General features: G+C 42.3%; 1 protein-coding gene across 14 annotated transcripts in view; it reads left to right on the top strand.

Moving 5' to 3' along the window:
* The window catches only part of Cnbp (CCHC-type zinc finger nucleic acid binding protein), a 52,046-nt gene extending 39,782 nt beyond the window's left edge, over positions 1-12,264 (top strand). For 2 of the 14 annotated variants that reach the window (XM_087207073.1, XM_087207082.1), the window contains 4 exons: positions 9,434-9,550; positions 9,668-9,760; positions 9,937-10,138; positions 11,264-12,264. In XM_087207073.1, coding sequence (XP_087063199.1) covers positions 9,434-9,550; positions 9,668-9,760; positions 9,937-10,138; positions 11,264-11,381 — 530 coding nt within the window. In that variant the 3' untranslated portion in view covers positions 11,382-12,264. 14 annotated transcript variants of the gene reach the window in all.
* Positions 12,265-23,147: the final 10,883 nt, after the last annotated feature.

The raw sequence follows: 23,147 nt of genomic DNA, 5'->3' as shown, positions 1-23,147 counted from the left end.
CCGGTTCACTGCCGCCAACGACCCCGGTGCCCTTCCTCGGCCCGGGAGCGGGGCGCTGCCAGCGCTTTTGCCCCCCCACGTCCCAGGCTGCACCCCGGGCCGCGCGCTCGGCGGAGGAGGCCGGACTGGGCGCTGCTAGGCCGAGGCTCGGATCGCGGGTGCGAGGCCGGGGCCGCTTGGCGGGAACCGGCGGGCAGGCGATGGGGGATGGGTGGGCCATGTGCCCGACGGGGCGGGGGTCGCGGGACCCTCGCTGCAGGGCCTGGGAACCTTGGGAATTTATTCTCCTTGCCGGGCTGCGTCCCTATCCTTGAGGTTTCTCCTGTAAGTTGAAGCTACTTGTCTTACACTGTCATTCAGAAGAGGCTGATAGAAACTCCTGTGGTTGAATCAACAGGATTTAAGTTCAGAGGCCTAAAGAAACCCCTTCCCAAAAAACACGTAAATTTGTTAGGCCTTCAAGACCATAGTTTCAATAGTAGTCTTTGCTGTTACTTCTTTTGGATTAAATTAGTGTAAATTACAACTGAGACTCGAAGTTTTATTAGCCAGCCCCCATCAGATTGTCCGTAACGTGAAAACCTATTTTAAGAAGGCATGGTCGCCCACATTTGGGTTTGGGTGTTGATTTTATTATAGACACGACTTGTGTCTTGTTGCCACATGTTACGCACATGGCCTCAGCCAGAGGGCATTTTGAAAGGAAGTGACCACATCTGACTTAGGGATCTTAGAAAATTTGCTCCGTAATTGTCTGACTTAAGGTAGTGTGCCTTATTCAGAAGGGCCCACAGAGGTAAGGTTTAAAAAAAAAAAAAAAAAGCCAAAACTTGAGGTTTTAAGTCCTTTTAAAAGTAAAGGACGAGCACTTGGGCGGCTGAGGCAGGATCGCTGCGAGTTCCAGGAAAGCCTGGGCTACATAGTGAGACCTTGTCTCAAAAAAAGGACTATTGATTTCATCTCGATCTTGTTCCCAAATTAAATTTAAAGAATTTCCTCCCTTTCTTGTTGTTTGATTACAATTTGGAGAGAAACAACCAGTTAATATTTGCATCTGTGAGTCAAATCTTTGAGGGTTTTTAAAAATTTAGGAGATGTAGACCTTATTTCCTAAGCTTTTTTCTCCCCTGCAAAGCTGTTTACGAAATGCCTGAAGAATTACTCTGATGAAGGCTTCTCAGACAGTCCTAGGTAGGTGTTTTTAGCTTATTGAGCCTGACTTGTCTACAAGGACCTTTTTGTGTATTAAAATATTAAAAAATTTACTAGATTCCCCAGGGGTGAATGGACTTAAATTTTTCCAAAATTGCAACTCTTGGCTATAGTTTTTTTTAAACAGGAGCTAAAAGCATTTCAATGTATTTACATATTTATATATATCATACTAGAAAACTTTTTTGAGAATCGAAAGTCCACATTCCTTTTCATATTAGAGATGATTCATTTCAAACAGATCTGCAGTCTCAGTGGAAGCCGAAGAGGCATTTCTTACATTGGCAATTGAGCCCCTGAAACATTGATTTCTGAATTGTTATGAATTAATTTTGTAATATGATTTATTGTTGGATTTTTACTTTTTCTTTAAATTCTCATAGAAATATGTCAGGTATATGAGAAGATAACCAGATCAGTGTTTACAAGCAATAGAAACACTCTTGGGTTGATTGGAATGTCTGGCTTATTATAAGCTGAATACTGAACCAGAGAAATTTTGCTTTTTTTCTGACTGCAGGAGTGAATGTTTGAAAAAATTAAAACAAAAACTCTGGTTGGCTGCCTTCCTCTGCCTAGCCTTCTGACAGTAGGTGGAGAGCCAGAAGACTTTCAAGGCGGCCTGGCCCCGCTCTGGGGAACAGCTTTCCCTGTTCTCACTTTAATGGAGCTCCACCTCTGCATTGTCAGAGGCTGGCGCAGTACGGGAGTGCCGCCGAGAGGGTCCAGTGAACTGCGCAGTCTTGTCATGTGGGGATAATAAAATCAGTTGTGGCCACTGGAATTGAGGTTGTAAGTAGGGTTTTGTTAATGAGGAAAATGTAGTTTTGGCTGGAGTGGCTCCATAATTACAAATGAGGCGATTAACTAGCGAAATGCAGTTGCCAGCGGTTGTTGTGTGGTGGGACTCCTAAGTTCTGCCTCAGACAACAATTTAGGAAAGCTGTGTGAAGGCATTCTGGGAATGAATTCCGACAATAAAATATGACTGGATTTTTAAAAAAAGTTTTACTTTGGTTTGTCAGAAGAGAATCTGATCTCATGAATACTTTTTGCAATTTATTTAAAAAGTTTTTGGATGTATAGGCTTTTGCAATATTTTTTTTACCACTTTTTTTTTTTTTTTTTTGGGTACTCGGGATCGAACTTGGGACCTTGTGCTTGCGCGGCAGGCGTCAGCACCACTGAGCTAAATCCCCAGCTTGACAGTATTTTTTTTAAGTAGGGAGTGAATTGGTGTATTTTTCTAAGAGCTTTTTTGTGTCTTCTCTCACGTAACCTTAAAACTACTAACCTTAAGAAAACCACGGCAGAGGATTTAGACCCAGATTGGAAACCCTCATTCTAAGTGTTCAAGTAAATTGTATGGCTTTGGCTAAGTCACTTAATATCAGATCTCATTTCCCTATAAAAATTAATTGAGAATACATAACTTGCAGGGTTAGATTATGGATAAAACACTTATTAGGGTCCAGTTCATTGTAAATACTTAGCTATTAAAGCCTTTGAGGTAGTCAAATCAGTAGGTGCAGGAGGAAAAAATAACAAAATTGCTCCAAGTGATGTACTGTGTTCTTCACCTTTCTGGCCAAAGTGCGAGCAATGCAGAATGGATCCTGTCTCCTATCTGTAGTTTATTACAAAAGTGAAATGTTTCTGTACCGTGTCGAGACATCAGACTAATTTAATTGGAGCATAATAGTACATTTAGAAGGCAGAAGTTCCACAATGGTTTGAAAGCATTTGGCCAGCAGTATTGATGAGGCAGGGGTAGGGTAACCTTGAGCTTGGGGAAAATAATTTAGGGATACACAATATACAAGTGAGAATTTGTGTAGCTGTGTTGGGAAAACTATGTGAACAAAGTTAGCCAGACACACATTTCGGTAGTGTCATTTTTTTCCCCCCAATGTTCCTGTTACTGACATAATTTAAATGTATTTACTAGGGAGGAATCAGGATTATTTTGTTTCTTGAAGTTCATATTGTTAGTTTTGACCACATACTGTTAAGTAGTTTAACTTTGTTCTTAGCATCAGATGGTACAGTTACTGATGTTAACGAAGACAAGTTAGAACCATCTGTGTTTTTAAATTGCTGGATTTAATCCTAAAAGCTTGGATAAGTGCAAAGTTTAATTTAAAATAGTTAAATTTAGCCAGGTGTGGTGGCACATGCCAGTAATCCCAACACAGGAGGTGGAGGCAGGAGGATTGCCAGGAGTTTGAGGCTGGCCTGGCCTACATAGTGAGACTCTGGCTTTAAAAAAAGGTCCGAAGTTAGCATATGGCCTCTCTGTGACTCTTCCCTGCTGCCTGGCGTGTCCCGTGCTCCTGCCACCTCTTTTTTTTTTTTTTCTTGAGACAGGAGTTCATTTTGTAGTTTAGAGCTGGTCTTGAACTCTTGGGGTTCTTGCCCCATCCTCCCTTGTGCTGAAATTACAGATGTGTGCCACCACACTTGGCTTTCCTGACACCTCTTTAAGTGTGGTTTGGCGTGAAACTTTTTTTTTTGGAGACAGGGTCTCCCTGTTTCTTCCAGGCTGCCCTTGAACTCATGGTGATCCTTCTGCCTCAGCCTCATGAGTGCTGGGATTACAGGTGTGTGCTGCCACACCCAGCCTATGTCGTGAAACTTGATACACGAAATTTGAGACTTAGATGTTTGATTCTTGATAGTTTGGAATCAATTTTTTTCTTAGCCTTCTTCATTCCATTCAGGAAATAGACTTTTAAGATGGGAAATGTGAGTGGGCAGGGTTAGCTGTGTGGTGAACTTTGCTATAAAGGCATTGGACTAAGTTCTTGTGCACCTGTAGCCAGTCTAACTATTTGAAGAAGAGTTGAAAGAATAAATGTTTATGGAGAGACTGTAAAGGTCCACAGGTCAATTTTGATTTTGTTTTGCAGCACCAGGGATAGTGCTAGTGAGGCAAGCGCTGTACCACTGAGCTACACCTCTGAACCCACACAGATTTTTTTTTTTTAGTACCAGGGATCGAACTTGGAACCTTGCGCTTTTGAGGCAGGCGCCGGAACCACTGAGCTAAATCTCAACCCCCTACACAGATTTTTAAATCAGGCATTTCTAAAGCACAAACCTTGTGTGGTTCTCACGCAGATCAGTTTTATCTTCTTTCATGAACAGTCAGAGGAGAGCAGTCATGTATTTTTGAGGAGCCTCAGCTGGATTAAATGGTTAGCCCAGGCTTACCTGTGGTACTACAGTCATTTTCTGTGTCAGGGTACATTGGTGCAGTGTAGCTATGTGGGTTTTAGCAAAAGAGTATTTGCGCTGAAGCTGCCTGACAACAGTGAAAAGGCAGATGTTTTTGATGTTTTTTGTTTGTTTATTCCTGATATTTCAGATTGAACTTGGAGCCCCAGCCCTTTTTATTTTTTGAGATGGAGTCTGACTAAATTGTTCCAGCTGCATAGTCTCAGCCTCCCAAGGTGCTGGATTACAGTAGTAATAATTTTGTTTTGGTTTTTGGTTTTTTTGGTACTGGGAATTGAACTCAGGACCTCAATCTTGCCAGGCAGGTGCTGTGCTGCTGAGCTAAATCCCTGGCCCTAGTAATAGGGTTTTCATCTTGTGTCAATATGTGTATTTTGTAGCATCCCATATAATAAAAAGGCCTAGTTGACTGTAAATTCTTTTTTTTTTTTTTTTTTTTGGTACTGGGGATTGAACTTGGGACCCTGCGCTTGGGAGGCCAGCGCCGGAACCACTGAGCTAAATCCCTGGCCCAACTGTAAATTCTAGTGACCCCTGGTGGAAATTTGTCAGTGAGGATTGTATCCATCTCATTGGTTTTATCATTCAGAGTCTCTTGTTTTGCTGTCTTGTCATAAGTTTATTATAGATTGGAGTATCTAAACAGAACGTTAAAAGTGGAAATTGCAGCTGGGCATGGTGGCGCATGCCTGTAATCCTGCTACTTGAGAGGCTGAGTCAGGAGGATCACAAATTCAAGGCCAGCTGGGTTTACATGTGTGAGACTTAAAAGTCACAACAAAACCTAAAATCTGTGGGTCCTAAAAATCTATTTGAGCCTATGATTTCAGAAAGCTGGGTCATTGTAGTCAATGTTTTTTGTATTTTGTGGCACTGGAGATTGAACCCAGGGGCCTCCTACTGAGCTGCATCTCTCCCTTCATTATTTTTTTGAGACAAGGACTCACTAAATTGCTGAGGCTGGGGTTGGATTTAAGAGCCTCCTGCGTCGTTTCCCAGAGTACTGGGGTTGCAGGTGTGCAGCTCTGTGCCTGCCCTGGGTTGTTGATTCCTAATGAGTATGTAATTGAACATACAGTGCTACTTTAAATTAGTGATGCAGTAACTGTTGTGGGTGATAGCAAGAATTTAGGAGCTTTATTGTTAGCATTTGATTAGATTGGGTCTGTACAAAACACAATTAGTTTCAGCAAATGACTAAGATCTCCCCACCCCTAAAACAATTAAGATACTGACTTATGTAACTGCTACTAAAAGGCTAAGCACATGGAGTGTTGTCATGATTCAAAAGTAAATTACTTGGTCTCTGAGCTCCTGGAATATGATACGATGGTGTGATCAGACAGATAGATACTAAGTATCCTAGATTTTTTTTTTTTTTTTTTTGGTACTGGGGATCGAACTTGGGTCCTTGTGCTTGCACAGCAGGTGGCGAAACCACTGAGCTAAATGCCAGGCCCAAGTATCCTAGCTCTTCCCCCCCCCTCCCCCAAGTATCCTAGATCTTAATAGGAAGGAGAGTTCTAAGCTGGGAGACAGAGTCAGATTCTTTTATAGAGTGGCCCTTAAGGATTGGAAAGGCTGACGGGTGGGGGATGGCAGTGGAGAAAAACTCATCCAGGAGCAGTAATAGGCAGTGAGAATCATGGAGCTATAATTCTCAGCTGTCTCACCTTGGTTTTCCCAAGGAACTGGATTTGAATTTCTCCGAAGACCTTTCATTTAAATACCTTTATACATGAGTATTAGGATGGCCACCTACCTCAAGAACAAGCAGCACACCTCTAAAATATTGTGGGATGTGAGTCAAAATAAATCTCTCCTCCTTTAAAAAAAAAGCATAATGGGAATTATTGGCTGACTGGTGTTAATAAAGAGTCAAGTCTATCACAGGGAGCCAGTAATTTAGTGAAAATGTAGACCAGCCGAGTCCCTGTAATTGGCTTGGTCACAGGGAGAAGGCAGCTTTTGGACACATTACTATGTCTAACCCTACTGGAGAGAACTTTGAAAAAAGCATATGTCAAACCAAGGCTGGGTCTTTGGGATATTAATGAAGTTAGCCTTTTTATTCCCTTTGAAAATTATAATGGGGTTTTTTAATTCTTTCATTCACCTTAATTTACTCTAATAAAGATTATGTGAGAAAATTTGTTAATTACAAAACAAACAATTGAAACTTCTATTACAGTGTATAAAATTCTGGCTTTGCCACTGATACAGTACATATCTGTTTTGTAGAATAGTTTAATTGCAGTCGCGCGCACGCGCGTGTGTGTGTGTTTCCTCCTGTACCTGGGATAGAACTCAGGACCTCACGCTTGCCAGGCAGGTGTGGCACCACTGAGCTACATCCCCAGCCAGTTGGAGTCTTATAAAACACTGTTAGCAAGCATATTTTGTTTTAATTAAATTGGAAAATGCTGCTTTCCCTAAATGTAACTTGTAGTTTGTACTGAAATAACATTTTAACCAACCTTAGGAATTAGGATAGGACAAAGTAGAGCTTAATATTTAATCTTAAAATGTAATTTTAATTGTTTCCATTCTGGAAATGTCTTTTTGAAAACCTTTTTTTCTCTTTCTATAAACTTTGGTGTGGTCCCCCAGAAGTGACAAAATAAGATTATATGGAATAAGAAATAGTTTAGGAAAAATCTTACAGTGGTTAAATGAGTTCTTTGTTGGTTTTTTTTGTTTGTTTTTTGTTTTTTTGGGTACCGGGGATTGAACTCTGGTCCTTTCACTTGCGCAGCAGGCGATGAAATCACTAAACTAAATCACCGGCCCAGTTCTTTGGTTTTTTTAAGAGAGGGTCTCACTATGTAGTTCAGGCTGGCCTTGAACTCAGTGATTCTCCTGCCTTAGCCTCCTGAGTGCTAGGATTACAGGTGTGAGCCCCTACACCTGGCAGATTAGTTCTTGAGTAGATAAATTTTTTGTTTGTTTTTTTGTTTTGTTGGTACTGGGGATCAAACTCGGGACCTGGTGCTTTCGAGGCAGGCAGCCGAACCACTGAGCTAAATCCCCGGCCGAGTAGCTAAATTTTTAAGATTAGTATTTATACTGATAGCACACCTAAAGTTTTAATTGCTGTTATTCACAGATAAATATTTCATGATTCATTATGCTTAACTTTTTTTTTCCGGTACCGGGGATTGAACTCTAGACCTTGCGCTTGCGAGGGAGGCACCGGAACCACTGAGCAAAATCCCCGGCTCAAACTTTCTACTTTATAATTATGAAATTAATAGATCTTTTTAAATTATTTTAAAGGGAAGATTGTCAGAACTATCATTTGTTACATCTTTAGAAATAACACTGAATATTGGATAATCCTTTTTTGTCTTTTCTAAAAGATAAGTATCTTTAAAAAATAGCAAATTCTCAATGATGAATGTGATCATAATGTATACCTAAAATGTACCAGTAAAGTTAGTTAAAAACATATTACCAGCTATTCAGGACAGGTCAAGATGCCTGGATTGCACTGTGAAAGTCAGTGATGTAAGTCCAAAGAATTCACTGACAGCGGTGGTTGAATGCTTCAATTGACCTGACTGAATTAGAGAAAGATAGAATGCAGTAAATAAGATGGGGGCGGTGGGGAAAGAGCCACAGCAGCATTTTTCCTTGGTCCTTTTGTGTGTGGGGTTCGTTTGTGTAGATAGGGTCTTGCTGTTTAGTTCGTGCTGGTGTTGAACACCCAGCAATCCTCCTGCCTTGGCCTCCCAAGTGCTGGGATTATAGGCATGTGCCACCATGCCTGGCTGTTTGTTTTTGAGACACGATCTGGCTATGTAGCCCAGGCTGGCTTTAAGCTTGTGATTCTCCTGCCTTGGCCTGAGTGCTGGGATTACAGATCTATGTGCTCACATCCTGCTCTAGTTTACTTTTTTTTTTTTTGGTACGGGGGATTCAACTTGGCTCCTTGCACTTGGGAGACAGGCGGCATAACCACTGAGCTAAATCCCTGGCCCTCTAGTTTACATTTTTGACAGTTGAGATTAAAATTCAATTGTCTGGTCTTAATTAGATTGAAACAGTGTTTTGTTTCTAGATGATGGTGCCTTTGTATAGCTTAGAGAGGGTATTTTAAAAAAAACTGCCATTGTTTGACACTGGTGTTAAGGGTAAAATTATTTAGATATGGAAACAAGGAAATGTGTATGTGATTACATTGTTTTATTCCATTCTATTTTGTTACATTCCATTCTATTTTAGGAGTAGCTTTTGATTATTTTTAGGTTCTTATGTAAGAAATGTAAAATCCATTTACTTCAGTGAGAATTTTTATTTTAAAATGACAACCAATAATGGAGTCTAGTATGGAATTCCAATTAGCTTTGCTTTAAATATAAAATCACATTATGGGAACATTGGGAGAAGGAAGAAGAAAGAAAAACTACAAATGGTCCCATGCTTTGGTGAACCTTCTTGTTGTCTTAATATTTTAAATAGACTTCTACCTACCAGAGGTAGTTTTTTTGTATCTTTACTGCTTTAACACTATCTCAAGCATCAGGCAAGTGCAACTCAGTGTTTTAGGTGCTAAGATTATAGAATGAAATTTTTCTTTTATTCCTCACCCACGTTTTATACTGCAGCTGTGTTGGTTTGGGTTATTCCAAGGTTGTGATCAGTAGGTGACTCTCAGATTGCCAGAATAAAGCTGTCTCATGAAGTCACATGCTTACTAGACTGTTTCTAGAATGAGGTGTGACAAATGGATTATCTCTAGTATTACATATTCAGCACTGCCCCCCCATACCCCCTCATCCATCAGTAATTATAACACATATGGACTGATCTGTACTTGCTTTCTCTGAATGGTTTTAAAGATGAGTAACTGGAAATAAACATACCATTTTACAGTTTTATACTTTTTAAGATTTTATTTTAGGTGTGTAATGGCTAAGTATAGATGTTTATTTCTAACCAATATAATTTCAAGAGGTTTACTGTGATTTTTAATATTTCCAAGACCTAACTGCAGCCATGAGCAGCAATGAGTGCTTCAAGTGTGGCAGATCTGGCCACTGGGCCCGGGAATGCCCTACTGGTGGAGGCCGTGGTCGTGGAATGAGAAGCCGTGGCAGAGGTGGTTTTACCTCGGATAGAGGTATTTTTGTTGAAAAAAACTTTGAAGTACTTGAGTATTCATTAGTAGTGAGACCCATCTAATTAGCTAAATTCTTTTTGTTTCTGCTCAAAATAGGTTTCCAGTTTGTTTCCTCATCTCTTCCAGACATCTGTTACCGCTGTGGTGAGTCTGGTCATCTTGCCAAGGATTGTGATCTTCAGGAAGATGGTAAGTATTTAACTCTTCTCCTATACCCCTAGACCTGGAGAGGTGAGCAAGCATGTACCACTGCAAGTAGCAGTGGGGAGGGTTTCAGCTGTGAGGTTTCGGATTGTGTGGGTTGGAATATAACAACACTTTGAACAGGTTTTATAGTCTGGGTCTGCTTCTTATCCTTATTGTTGAAGCCTGCTATAACTGCGGTAGAGGTGGCCACATTGCCAAGGACTGCAAGGAGCCGAAGAGAGAGCGGGAGCAGTGCTGCTACAACTGTGGCAAACCAGGCCATCTGGCTCGTGACTGTGACCATGCGGATGAGCAGAAGTGCTATTCTTGTGGAGAGTTTGGACATATTCAGAAAGACTGCACCAAAGTGAAGTGTTATAGGTGAGTTGATAGGCTGCACTAGAACTCTGCAGATGCTGCTGGAGAATCGGGTGAATGGAAGTATATGTGGGGCAGTGCTTTCGGTGGGAATTGGAGGGGACCAGATGAGACTGTTGACAGTGGCTTATTTGTACACAATCAGCCTATGTTTTGCTGTGGTGAAGTTTGTTTTTTTTTTCCCTTGTAGATAGGGTTTCACCATGTAGCCCAGGTTGGCCTCAACTATCAACTGTCCTGCTCGGCCTCCTGAGTTCTGGAGTTTAGGCCTGTGCACAACACCTGCTTTGCTCTTTGTTGTGTGTTTGAGATAGTCTGGCTGTGTATCCCAGTCTGGCCTCAAACTCACAGGGATCCTCCTGCCTCAGCCTCCTGAAAGCTGAGATTTCAGGCATGCACCTCCACGCCCAGCCTGTATATTAAACTGTAGTTTGGGCTTGCTGTTGCCTAGGCTGTGTTTGAACTTGTGGTCTTCTTGCCTTTGCCTCCCAGAGTGCTGAGATCACAGACATGTGCTACCACATCCAGCAGTGTACTGACTTTTGTTGTGTTGTTGTTTTTTTTAAGTTGATCTCTTGGCAAAAAAAAAAAAATTGTTTTTGTTTCGTTTTTTTTGTTTTGTTTTTTGTTACCAGGGATCGAACTTGGGTCCTTGCGCTTGCGCAGCAGCCGACGAAACCACTGAGCTAAATCCCCGGGCTGTTTTTGTTTTTTTGAAGCAGTCTCTTTTTTTGTTGTTGTTACCAGGGATCGAACTCGGGTCCTTGTGCTTGTGCAGCAGGCAGCAAAACCACTGAGCTAAATCCCCAGCCCTTGAAGCAGTCTCACTATGTAGTTCAGGGTGGTCTTGAACTTATGGTGGAGCCTAGGCTGGCCTGGAACTCATGTTCCTCCTACCTTACCCTCCTTAATGTTGAGCTTGTGTCCATCAATGTGCACAAACAGGGCAAACATTTGAATGGCTGTTACCTTCTTTCTGCCCTTAGTTTATTAATATGCAGTATTACATTATTCAAGATAAATGCATTTTTTTGCCTTATAGTGGTCTTTTGCTCACCAATGATATTGCTGTGGTAACAGTTTTACTTGTTCCAGGCATCATTGTGAAAGTTTCAATTTGTTTTTCAGGTGTGGTGAGACTGGTCATGTAGCCATCAATTGCAGCAAGACGAGTGAAGTCAACTGTTACCGCTGTGGCGAGTCAGGGCATCTTGCACGGGAATGCACAATTGAGGCCACAGCCTAATTACTTTCCTTTGTCGCCCCTCCTTTTTCTGATTGATGGTTGTATTATTTTCTCTGAATCCTCTTCACTGGCCAAAGGTTGGCAGATAGAGGCTACTCCCAGGCCAGTGAGCTTTACTTGCCGTGTAAAAGGAGGAAAGGGGTGGAAAAAAACCGATTTTCTGCATTTAACTACAAAAAAAAAGTTTATGTTTAGTTTGGTAGAGGTGTTATGTATAATGCTTTGTTAAAGAACCCCCTTTCCGTGCCACTGGTGAATAGGGATTGACGAATGGGAAGAATTGTCAGACCAGTAAGCCCATACTGGGCTTCTTGAATATGTTCCCATGTAGGAGGTAAAACCAATTCTGGAAGTGTCTGAACTTCCTTGAATAACTTTTAATTTTAGCGTAATGATGGCCTTGGATTATCTGACCTCAGTAGCTGTTAAATAACATCAAGTAACATCTGTATCAGGCCCTCATAGAACATACAGTTGAGTGGGAGTAAACAAAAAGACAAAGGTGCGCATTAATGGCTATTCGAGAGAACGCGAGATAGACGCCTGGACAGGAACACCTTCATCACAGCGTTGGTGGTGGACATACAGATGGGGATGGCAAAGGTTTAGAACACAGTTTTTCAAAGACTAAATCTAAAACCCAGAGTAAACATTGATGCTCAGAGTTAGCATAATTTGGAGCTATTCAGGAATTGCAGAGAAATGCATTTTCACAGAAATCAAGATGTTATTTTTGTATACTATATCACTTAGACAACTGTTTCATTTGCTGTAATCAGTTTTTAAATGTCAGATGGAAAAAGCAACTGAAGTCCTAGAAAATAGAAAATGTAATTTTAAACTATTCCAATAAACCTGGAGGAGGAAGGGGAGTTTGACTAAAGTTCTCTTTGTTTCAAATTGTCATTAATGTTTTCTTTCTTTCTTTCTTTCTTTTTTGGTACTGGGGATCAAACTTGGGTCCTTCCGCTTGTGAGGCAGGTGGTGGAACACTGAGCTAAATCCCCGGCCCACAAATTGTCATTAATGTATTTGGTGCAAAATGCTGTATTAAAGAGGGGAAGGTAGAGGACTGAAAGCTGGAAGTTTGAACCTTTTTTTTTTTTTAACTTAGTTGTCTTTAGTAAAGAAAAATGGTGTTATAAGAACACATGGCGTTTGGATACTTAGTTTTTGCAAAACTGTAGAAAACTTTATTCTCATTATAATCCATTGTAATAATGCCCAGTAGTGCTGTGGTCATCCTGAACAGTTTTAGCACCACTACTATGTATGAGCATTTTCTGTTTTTCCTCAGCTTCATAAGGATCTGGAATGTTGGAGTCCATATTTTTTCTGGGGTCACACTTAAGAGTTTACATGGGCATTAGAAAAATACCTAGTTTAATAACCTCGCTTTATAAGTGATTAAGAACTTAGATTGGTTGATTGAAAGTCGAGCCTGGAACCCTGACCATCCTTCCCATCCCATCCTGTATATCGTGGGACCCCTCCCACTAAATTAAATTTAGCCAATGAAACATACTGTTAGCATTCCTCTTCACACTGCCTTGTGACTGGCTGTGGGTGTGTTGTGGATCTGGTCAGTTTGTTGTCTGATGTCTCACACTACTGACAGAACGCTCCCCTCTTATATTAGCGGGCAAAGCATTCAAGAAAGTGAAGTCATAGCACTGATTGATTTCTTGAGGAGTGCCATCTTGCCATCTGTTGAATGATAGTTCTGAGTAATGGTCTGTCAGCTTTTAACTAGGTACATGTTTCTTGATAATTTCATTTTCAGCCACATGTAGGAAACAGTACAACATTCATGGTCCATGACCTGTCCTTGTTTTGAGACTAACACTAAGACTGTTCACAGAAATCACAAAGGGCTCCATGATGAGTTTGTCTTGACCCGATGACTGGAGGGGTGCAACATGAACATGTAATTTTCTGGGGAATCAAACTAATTCATAGGAGCCAGTGTGCTGTAGTTCTTGGGGGAATGAAGGCTTTGTGGTGAGACTTGGATTTAAGGTGCTTAAAATGGGAATGGCCAGGTGTGCTTGGACACACCTATAATTCTAGTGCTTAGGAGGCTGAAGCAGGAGGATTGTAGTGAGTTCGGAGGCCACCCTGTCTTAAAACCAGGATACTCTAGCTGACATAAACCCACTTAGAGGAGTGAGCATTTTGTCTAGTACTTCTGGGTGATTGTAGGAGTGTGGGTACATGGAATTTCTCATTTGGAAAAAGTAAAGCTATGCGAGGAATGAGGTCTGCAATGATAATGTGAGGTGACACTTGGCTCCCAATTGTGACCATGTGCTGGTCCGCTAGTGCTTTGGCTGATAGCTGGCATAGAGTGAACCCGAATAGGTAACATAGCTGAGTTCAGAGCTTGCATTCACAGACTGGTTTTTAGAGGAGCACAAATACTGAGATGTGGCTTTAATTTTCTTTTTCTTTTCAAATGGTACACCTGAGAAAAGTAGGACTTGTAGTTGACTTTTTAAATAAGAAATTGGAATAAATGAGCATTTGGATCATACACTACACGTGTTCTGCTTGTCCTCAGCACACAAGGATCACCCTGCTTGGCTGCTCCCGCCACCACCCATGGTGGAGCGACTGGCAGCTGTGTCCCAGCCTCTGCGTGCAGGGGAACTGAACAGCAGCTTCCAGTGGGGTAGACTTCTAGATTTTTAGAAAAGGTTAAACAATTTTTAAAACCTTGCAAATTAATAACATGCTTGCTGTAGAAATTTAAGCACTGGAGGAAAAACTTTTTAGCACCTCCACCACACTAGGTTTTTGGTTTGAGTCAGGGTCTCACTGTGGGTTCAGCCTGGCCTTGAACTTATTGTGGCCCAGGATGGCCTCAAATTCTATTGCCCCTTCATCACATTGTTTCCTTAATGGGTTTTTTGAATAAGGTCAAAAAAGAAAAGGCCTTGGAATTTGGATATTTGCAAAGTGGTAAGAGGTAATGTAGAAACAAGGTTTTCTATTATTTCTTGCCCACTAAGGGTCCATCATGTGCTTAGTAGGCAGGTAGACCAGTGCTAAGCTTTGTTCCTGGCCTTTTTTTGAGTCCATCTCACTAAGTTACCCAGGCTGACCCTTTAACTTGATCCTGCTTCAGCCTCCCAAGTAGCTAGGATTACTGGTGTGTATGACTGCACCTGGCTAAAAAATTTGTTTATTAAATACATGAGTTTTTAAAATTTTAAGACTAAAAATTTTTTTTCCCGGAACTAAAAAAAGACTTGAGGGCAAGAGGATGCAAACTATAAAAATTGAAGCTTATCTATCATTTAATGAACTTTCCTTTCTCTACTTGTCCAAAGAGAGATGGATGCTATTTGTACATTTTCTAAGGGCCCTGATCTGCTCATGAAATCTTTATACAACAGGAAATAGGGAGATTCCTTAAGTGGCCCTTTGGGAGAACTCATCTGGACAGGAGTAAATGTTGAAGTCTGCCTACTTCTTTTCCTTCTGCTTCATGTGTACTACAAAATAGTCATTGCACACAATGATGAGGCCTGCAATTAGTGAAAAGCAGCTCTGGAAGCCCACCTTGCCATCTTGGCACTGGTCCAGGTCCTTCATGATTTTGTCCACAGCCAGAGGATCTTTGATTTTCCAGAAACCCAGGGAACTCCTTTTCCATGAGGACTCGCAGGTTCTCCTTCCTTTAGTAGCCTTTGTTCCCAGCAAATTTGTGAAACGTAAACATCATGGTTTCCATGGCGTGTTTCGTTTGGGATGGCATTTTGGTGAAGTCTGTTGAAACCTGGGCGTGCAGGCTGTGGGTGATGGGCAGGTGGTGGCTGTCAAGATTTTAAATTTTTTTTTTTTTTTACGCATAACAAGTTACATTTTAAAGGCATATAGACAAACATTTAAACATTTTAACTTCTGCCCTAAAATTGTTCCACTAAGTGTCGGTCTCTGAACATTTTTAGTTCACTAATCATCATCTTCATCAGAGTGCATTACTTTTCTTCTGTTGAATTTAACTGTTGTTTTCTTTTGTTTGTTGGCTTACTTTTTCAAGGACTTCTATTAAACCTTGTTCTGAGACCTTCCCACTTAGCTGTCCATACTTTGCCATCTGTATAAGGTAATTCTCTACTGCTTTCGCTTTTTCAGGCTTTACAAGTGCTAAGTTACTTAACCTGGCCCGGGCTGATTGATCCAGAACTTGCGCTAAGATACTGTTTCTCATTTCTGCTTCCCTATGCCTTGCTTCCTGTTGTGCTGCATCATTAGGATCCCCGTGTTTCGCCTGCAGCTCGGCCAACCTCTGCTAGCTCGGCCAGCCTCTGCTTCCTCAGCGCCTCCAGCTCCTCATCCGCCATGGCGCATCCGTCACGGAGTAGCAGCAGTAGACACTGGTCCGGCCCACCCGGAACGATCTCACGCAGCCCCTACGGCGCGGGTCACTCGAGATTTTAAATTTTATTTGTAACGTCAGTCTAGAAAAATACAGCAGGCTGGGCCGGGGATTTAGCTCAGTGGTTTCGCCCCCTGCTGCGCAGGCACAAGGTTTCGAGTTCGATCTCCAGTACCAAAAAAACAAAGCACAACAGGATCAATGACCTCCATTGGGGATTTGGCTTAGCTGGTGGGAGAACAAATGAATAGGTCCCCTAATTCTGTTAGGCAAGGCTTGAAGCTAGTTTGGGTGATTGACAGGAAGCAAAGCAACCACACTTCAAGTCAGTAGAGGGACTAGCACAGTGACTGTCCAGTCGGCCAAATCAACTACCATCAAATAAATGCCAGCTTGGGCCGGGGATTTAGCTCAGTGGTTCCAGCGCCTGCCTCGCAAGCGCAAGGTCCCGAGTTCAATCCCCGGTACCAAAAAAAATATATATATATATCTCCCAGCTTCACTTTCTGTAAAGCAAATCTCAGCCGTCATGCAGTTTTGCTTGTGCATGTTTTGGAAAGAGCAGAACTTTATTTTTGACAGTCCTCAGGATTGAGCTCAGAGTCTTTGCACTGAACTGCACCTCCAGCCCTCTGCCTTTTTAGAGGGGAGGTTTTGCCAAGTTACCTGGCTCATTCCAGTGTGCCAGTTTGCCTCAGCCTCCCTGAGGGCTGGGATTACTGCCTGCCCAGCACATTTTTAAAATGTAATAGTTTTGAGATATAATTCACAAATAATACCCCCATTTTTAATAGCTTGATATGTTCTGATATATCTTCACATAGCCACCCCCTCAAGATAACATTTCCATCACTACAAGAAGTTTCCTTTTGTAATCAGCTCCTACCTCATCCCAGGAAACTAGAGACTTAAAATTTGTTGAATTTTTAAAAAATTGGTGTTTTCTCTTACCCATGTGGGTGTCTGATAAAATTCACTTTCTTAATGATTATGTGGATCAGTGAGTGATTAAAACCCCTTTCCCTAATAATAAGTTTCTTTTGCGGTAGAGTGAGAAGTGTTAAGGCCCTGTGTGCATGAAAGAATGAAGAGGGCAGATGTGTAAAGACTGATAGGCAGTGAATCGAAGGCACTTGAAAATATTTAGCAGCTCTGAGCAGAATACCTTTTTTTTTTTTTTTTTGGTACTGAGGATCAAACTCTGGTCCTTGCGCATGCACAGCAGGCAGTGAAACCACAGCTAAATTCCTGGCCCAAGAGCAGAATATCTTTTACTGCTCATTCTTGGCTTTTTTTCCTTTACCTCATGTGACCAAGAGATGGGAATATTGTAATAAGGACTATAAGGGTGAGGTAGTAACAGTCTGTGATAGCACAAAGTATTAGTCTCCCAAAGTCCTGCATGTTTTTAGAGGCATGGAGTGAGAAAAGATTTTAATAAGACACTCTTACCCCTCATTTTATGAATGAAGAGACCTAGGGAAAGGTTGAGCAGCAGGGCTAAAGCCAGAGAGCTAGTTAGGGCCTATTAGTTCTAGTCCAGATGATTCTCTTAACTGTGCTTCCACAACCTGGGAGAATTACTAAGAGATCCAGAGCAAGGTGTGGTAGTATATGCCTGTAACCCTAGCCACGTGGGAGGCTGAGGAAGGAAGTTTGAGCTCAGCCTGGGCAAATTAGCCCTTTCTCAAAAAAGGCTGTAGCTGTATCTTGGTGGTAAACTGATTAACATGTACAAGGCCCTGGATTTGAACCCCAGCACCAAAGGAAAAAAGATTCAGAGTCTTGGGCTTTTTTTTCCTCAACCTGTATTGGTGTACACAGCACCGATCCCTAAGTTGGAACATGCAAGATCCTATTTAACGTTCATGCAGTTACTAAAACCATACATTCCATGTGATGGTTTATCTTGCCAAATTTATAAAATAGAATGCTACATCAAGATTTTAAGCATGTTCAAATTTCCCCATTCATATTTGCAATTCTTTTGTAATTTTTCCATGTATTATTACTATTTCATTTTCTCTATATTACTCCCATTGATAGAAATCTGTGTTAGTAAACAGCATTTACACTTGTGATTATTTGATCAGGCATCAGGGGAAGATTTCTCAACTTTAGAAATGAAAATGAGTGCCAGCACATTTCTTTTTTAAATACATATCAGTTCCTGTCTTTATTGAGAAAAAGCAAGGTTGATTTTTTTTTTTTAAGCAAAGTTTTAAAAGAATTCCTACAGCCTTTATTTGGCTGTTAACTGAGCTATCATTCCATGTGATACTTCCATAGTTTCTGTAAAGTTGTAGATCTAGAAGATTGAATATAGGTGGGCAGTGTGTTTCCTGTCAACTATTAGTGCAGAATGTCAGGTTTTTTACTTTTGGTGATTCTAAGCATCATTAGTAGGTTCAGATGACTTCAGTTTTGTTCCGTGCGTTATAAAATTCCTGAGTTTTTCATCAAATGGTTTTAATGGATTAGTAGTCATGAATGGTACATGTTCCTGATCATTTCAGTCATGATGCATAGTAAAGGAGTAAGTCCTGAAGAAGGAGAAAACCCAGCATAGAAGACCACCAGGACTTGGTGTAGGTAATCTGGAAAACTTGGCCAGGTCACCTTGCACTTTTTTGGCCAACCTCTGCCATACCTGGGGCCCAAGCCCCTTCTGGACTTAGCAGAGGAGCTTTGCTCATTCTTGAGACTGTGTAGCATCATGCAAACAAATGGGGTGCTTGGTGAGACCTCATTGGGGACTCAACTATGTCATTTGGTTTAGGTTTGAAACTGGTCAAGTACTGCCTAAGCTCCGGTGCCTGCATCTGTAAAGTGCAAGTCACTTCTAGGAAGGGTTATGTGAGCTCTTGGTAAAGGGCCTAGCACTTAGAATAATAAATGGTACCTCTATGCTTTTTATTCAGATGCTTCCTACAGTGCCAGTAGGTTCTTCCCAGGCCGCCTGAGACGAGTAGTTCTCAGTGTATTTGGCAAGTTAGAAGTAGGCCTGGTTGAACCAGTTTAGGAATACCTTTAAACATGTGGCCACTAGCTCAGGCCTCTGAAAGCAGGCAGACAGCAGAGAAATGAGTGAAGGTTATCAGCTGTGGAAGTGAAAGGGCTGTGTAGTAGGGAGCTGAGTTAGAGCACACAAGTCCCTAGTGGGGTGGGGAGGTTGGAATAGGTACTTGGGAATCTCTTATCAATTGGATCTTATGTCCCTTAAGACTGATGCATTTAGGGAGTGGTCTGCTGCTTAAACTTGGCATAATGTATTTTCTTTTTTCTTTTTTCTTTTTTGGAGACCAGGTCTCTCATCCTCCTCCCTCAGCTTCCTGAGTGCTGGGATTACAGGTGTGTACCACCACACCTGGCTGCCTGGCTTCCCCCCACCACCCTCATGAGATAGGCTCTTGCTATGTAGTTCAGGCTGGCCTCAAGCTCATGCAGTCCTCCCACCTTAGCCTCCCATGTGTTGTTGTTGTTATTTGGTAGTATGGGAATTGAACCTAGGACTTTCATATTTAGCTTCATCTCCAACCCCCCCCTTTTTTTTTTAGTTTTTGAGGTAGGGTCTCTCTAAATAGGTCAGACTTGCAGTCCTCCTGCCTCAGCCTCTCAGAGGACTGGAATGACAGGTGTGCATGACCATGCCCGGGTCTAGATGCTATAACAGTCTTTTTGCAGTATAGGGTGACTAGTCATAGGCAGGTTTGGGCATCAGGCAGTGTACATCCTTAGGAAGCCATTCTGTCTACCTTTCTGATCCTGGTCACTAAAGATTACTACCTGTTTCATGCAGAAAATGCATTTGGTCCATCCCCACATCACCCAGAGTATCAAAATGTAAAGCCTCATCACAGTCCTTGCGCCACACAATTCAATAGGATAGGCACAAGATACTTGTAATTGACATTCTCTTAAAAATGGGCGAAAAAGGGCCAGGGATTTAGCTCAGTGGTTTTGCTGCCTGCTGCGCAAGCACAAGGACCCGAGTTCAATCCCTGGTACCAAAAAAAAAAAAAAAAAAAAGGGCAAAAAAGAGGGGCCTGGGATTTAGCTCAGTGGTTCTGCTGCCTGCCTCACAAGCACAAGGTCGCAAGGTCCTGAGTTCGATCCCCAGTAAACACCCCCCCCCTCCCAAAAGAAAACGGGAAGGAAAAAGTTTATTGGTCAAAATCCTGCTGAGGGCTGGGGATGTAGCTCAGTGGTCAAGTAGTTGCATAGCATCCCCAGCACTGAAGGGTAAACCCAGCTGCACAAGCACATGAGACTTCAAGGTCTGAGTGTATGTCCAGATTCAAGCATCTTTCCATGGCCCCGTGGTTTTTCCTGAAGGGCAGCACATATTTACAGCTGAGTTATTTTCCTTCCATTGTGTCTTCTCCCTCACAGTCCATGTTGGCAGTGTTTCTTCTGGGGTAAAAATCTCAGCCATGGGCCGGAGATTTAGCTCAGTAGTTCCACCGCCTGCTGTGCAAGCACAAGGACCTGAGTTCCATCCCCGGTACAAAAACCCCACAAAACTCAGCCTTGTGGGGCTTGCTCCTCCTCTATTATGGGAATTCTATTAGACAGGTGGCCTTTCCATAGATAGTAATGGGATAATCTCACCTCTATCCCTGGCTTCTGTTGACAGTGTTTGTGGGGAGACATGAATACCTAGTCTCTTTCAAGTCCTTTTTTTTTTTTTGACTCAGCATGCTAGGCAGGAATTCTGCCATGGAGCTTCATTTCCAATTCCTCAAATATCTGACTTTTTAATCCTTTTGAATCTAGAAAACAGCCCAGTGTCACCCAGAGCACATGATAGAGAATCTCCTAGTTTTAGCATCTTTGCAATAGTGATAGGCAGAGAATTTCCCAAACCAAGTCCTTACTCCCTTTTATCAGTTCTTCCCTGAATTTATCTGTTTAGCATTGCATTTTCTATAGGAATGGTGAGGAAAGCTGAACACTGCTTCAGCTGAATATCCAAATTCACTCTCAAGTTTTGTTTTCCACTTAACTGCAGGACATATTTGAGCCAAGTTTTAAGTTTCTAACATTATATAAAGGTCCACTGCTCTTCATTTTCCAAAAACATGTTCCTCAATTCTGAATCCTACCAGCAGCACTTTTTTTCTTTCCTTTTGGTAATACTGAAGATTGAACCCAGCACTCCCCCCGCCATGCATAGCTCATAGTTACTACTGAGTGATAACCCCAAACCCCAGCTCCCCACCTTTTAACACGTTCATAATGGGGCCATGATTCCTTTGTCTCGCTGCTGGGTGGTTCTGATTTGAATGTGTTAGGTTCCCACCGACTTGAAGCATCAGTGGTACATGCATGGGATGGCATGGGACAGTCCTATTAGGTAGTTCAAGCCTATGGGGCAGTCATGTATGTAGCACTAGTGGTTCAAGTGGGCAGGAGCAGGTTAAGACAGGGTCTAAATTGCCCTGGCTGGCCTCAAAGTCCAAATATTTCTGCTTCAGCCTCTCCAGTAACTCGGGTTACATGTATGTGCTATCATATCTGGCACTAGAAGCTCTTGTTTTTTTGGAGGTTAGGTCACACTTGTAGTTCAGGCTGGGTTTGAACTCACAGCAATCCTGCCTCAGCCTCCCAAATGCTGGGGTTACGTGCATGCACCACCAGGGCTGCTGAGAAGCTTATATATTCATTCATTCATTCATTGGTTTTTTTGAGACAGGGTCTTGCTATGTAGTCCAGGCTGCCCTTGAACTGGTGATCTTTCTGCCTTAGCCTCCCAAGTGTTGGGATCGCAGAGATGGGACACCATGCCCTGCTGTTCAGCCATCAAATCTTACACCCCAGACCTCTGCCAGGGATGGAGTGGGTGGAAGAGATTAAAAAAAAAAGTTGGACACAAACAGAGGCTATAGATCTTGTCTGGTAGTTGAAAGGCCAGTAGAGCTTTGATAAAGTCCTCTAAGGTCCTGAGCCTGACCAACTGCCTTTACCTAGGGGTTAGATAAGGCCTAGTTATAAATCTGATTGTACAGCATGGAAAAAAAAAATTTTTTTTTTTTGGCACCGGGGATCAAACTCCGGACCTTGCGCTTTCGAGGCAGGCACCGGAACCACTGAGCTAAATCCCCAGCCCTAGAAATTTTTGTTTTTGAAATCATTATTGAGAACTTTAATCTGATCATTTTTTATGCAGTGTTTCCTTTAAAATAACAGCACTGTAAGGCAAATGTTCCAATTCCACAGAAGAGGATAAACCAGAACTGAAAAAAGGTAAATACTATTCTACCAACTCACAACAAGAAAAGTTACACAGAGAAGATACCTAAACCCACAGAGCTAATAAGTGGTCGAGTCAAGTTAGGACTCCAAGCTGGACAACCTTTCAAATAGGCATTGTTGGGGCCAGGGATTTACCTCAGTGGCGCCACGCCTGTCTGGCAAGTGCAAGGTCCTGAGATCAATTGCCGGTACCAAAAGAAAAAAAATTGTGGCTATGAAATAGGCATGGCACAGGTAGATCAGTGACTTGAGGGGTTGGAGGAAGGGTGCTGTGAGCAAAACTGCTGCAGGCACAGAGGCTCCATCAATGTGAACAGATAAAGGAAGGCCACTGAACTGACTGCAACAGGAGAATGGCATCAGAACGCTCTCTTTGAAGTACCAGTAGACCTAAGTCACTGGCTTTGGCACTAAAGGCAATTTATTGATTTGTCTAACTGAAAACTGAGTGGTGAGCTAACAGTCTCACCCATCAACCTATGATGTCATGTAGCCAAATCAGCTCCTTAGTCCTGAAAGTGCTGATGGCAGCTTCTGGTGTGACATCTTCAAAATCCAGTAGGACAAATTCTGTCACTCTACCTAGAGAAATGGGGTAATCAGCTCCCCTGTCCTCCTGGTCCTTGTCTAAGCATCTTTCTGGTTCCAGCGATATCCCCATCACACTACCTCTCTCTCTCTCTGGGAGACACATCACTAACCACACTCCTTCCCCAAGCAAGTGGGTGTTTCTTCCCTGGGCTTTAAATCCTTTTATTTGTTGTTATTTTGTGGCAGTAGGTATTGAACCCGGTGCCTTCAGACAGCTATATCTGCGGCCCTTAAAAAAATTTTTTTTAAGGCAGGGTCTCGTTAAATTGGCCAAGCAGGGCTCTGATTTGTGATCGTTGTGGCTAAGCCTCCTAGGGTACTGGGATTACAGGCATGCACTATCAGGCTGGGCTATTAAAATCCTTATTTTAGAGAGGGTAACCTCAAGGACTGTGCAGCTCTCCAGGGTTCCAGAAGAGGTCAGAAAGAGCACAGGCCCCAAGTAAATGGCAGAGCCCCGCTGGCTTGAGCCCCTGGAGACAGACACGCCTGATCAAGGCCGCGGGAGCCGCAGCGCCCACTGTCGGTGCCGAGCT

Source organism: Heterocephalus glaber, unplaced genomic scaffold (genome assembly GCF_053883595.1).
Source record: "Heterocephalus glaber isolate CG9 unplaced genomic scaffold, H.glaber_assembly_v1.0 deba00000768, whole genome shotgun sequence".
In the NCBI taxonomy this organism is placed as follows: domain Eukaryota; kingdom Metazoa; phylum Chordata; class Mammalia; order Rodentia; family Bathyergidae; genus Heterocephalus; species Heterocephalus glaber.
Note: the sequence above shows the minus strand (reverse complement) of the source record. Positions and strands in the feature narration are given on the sequence as shown.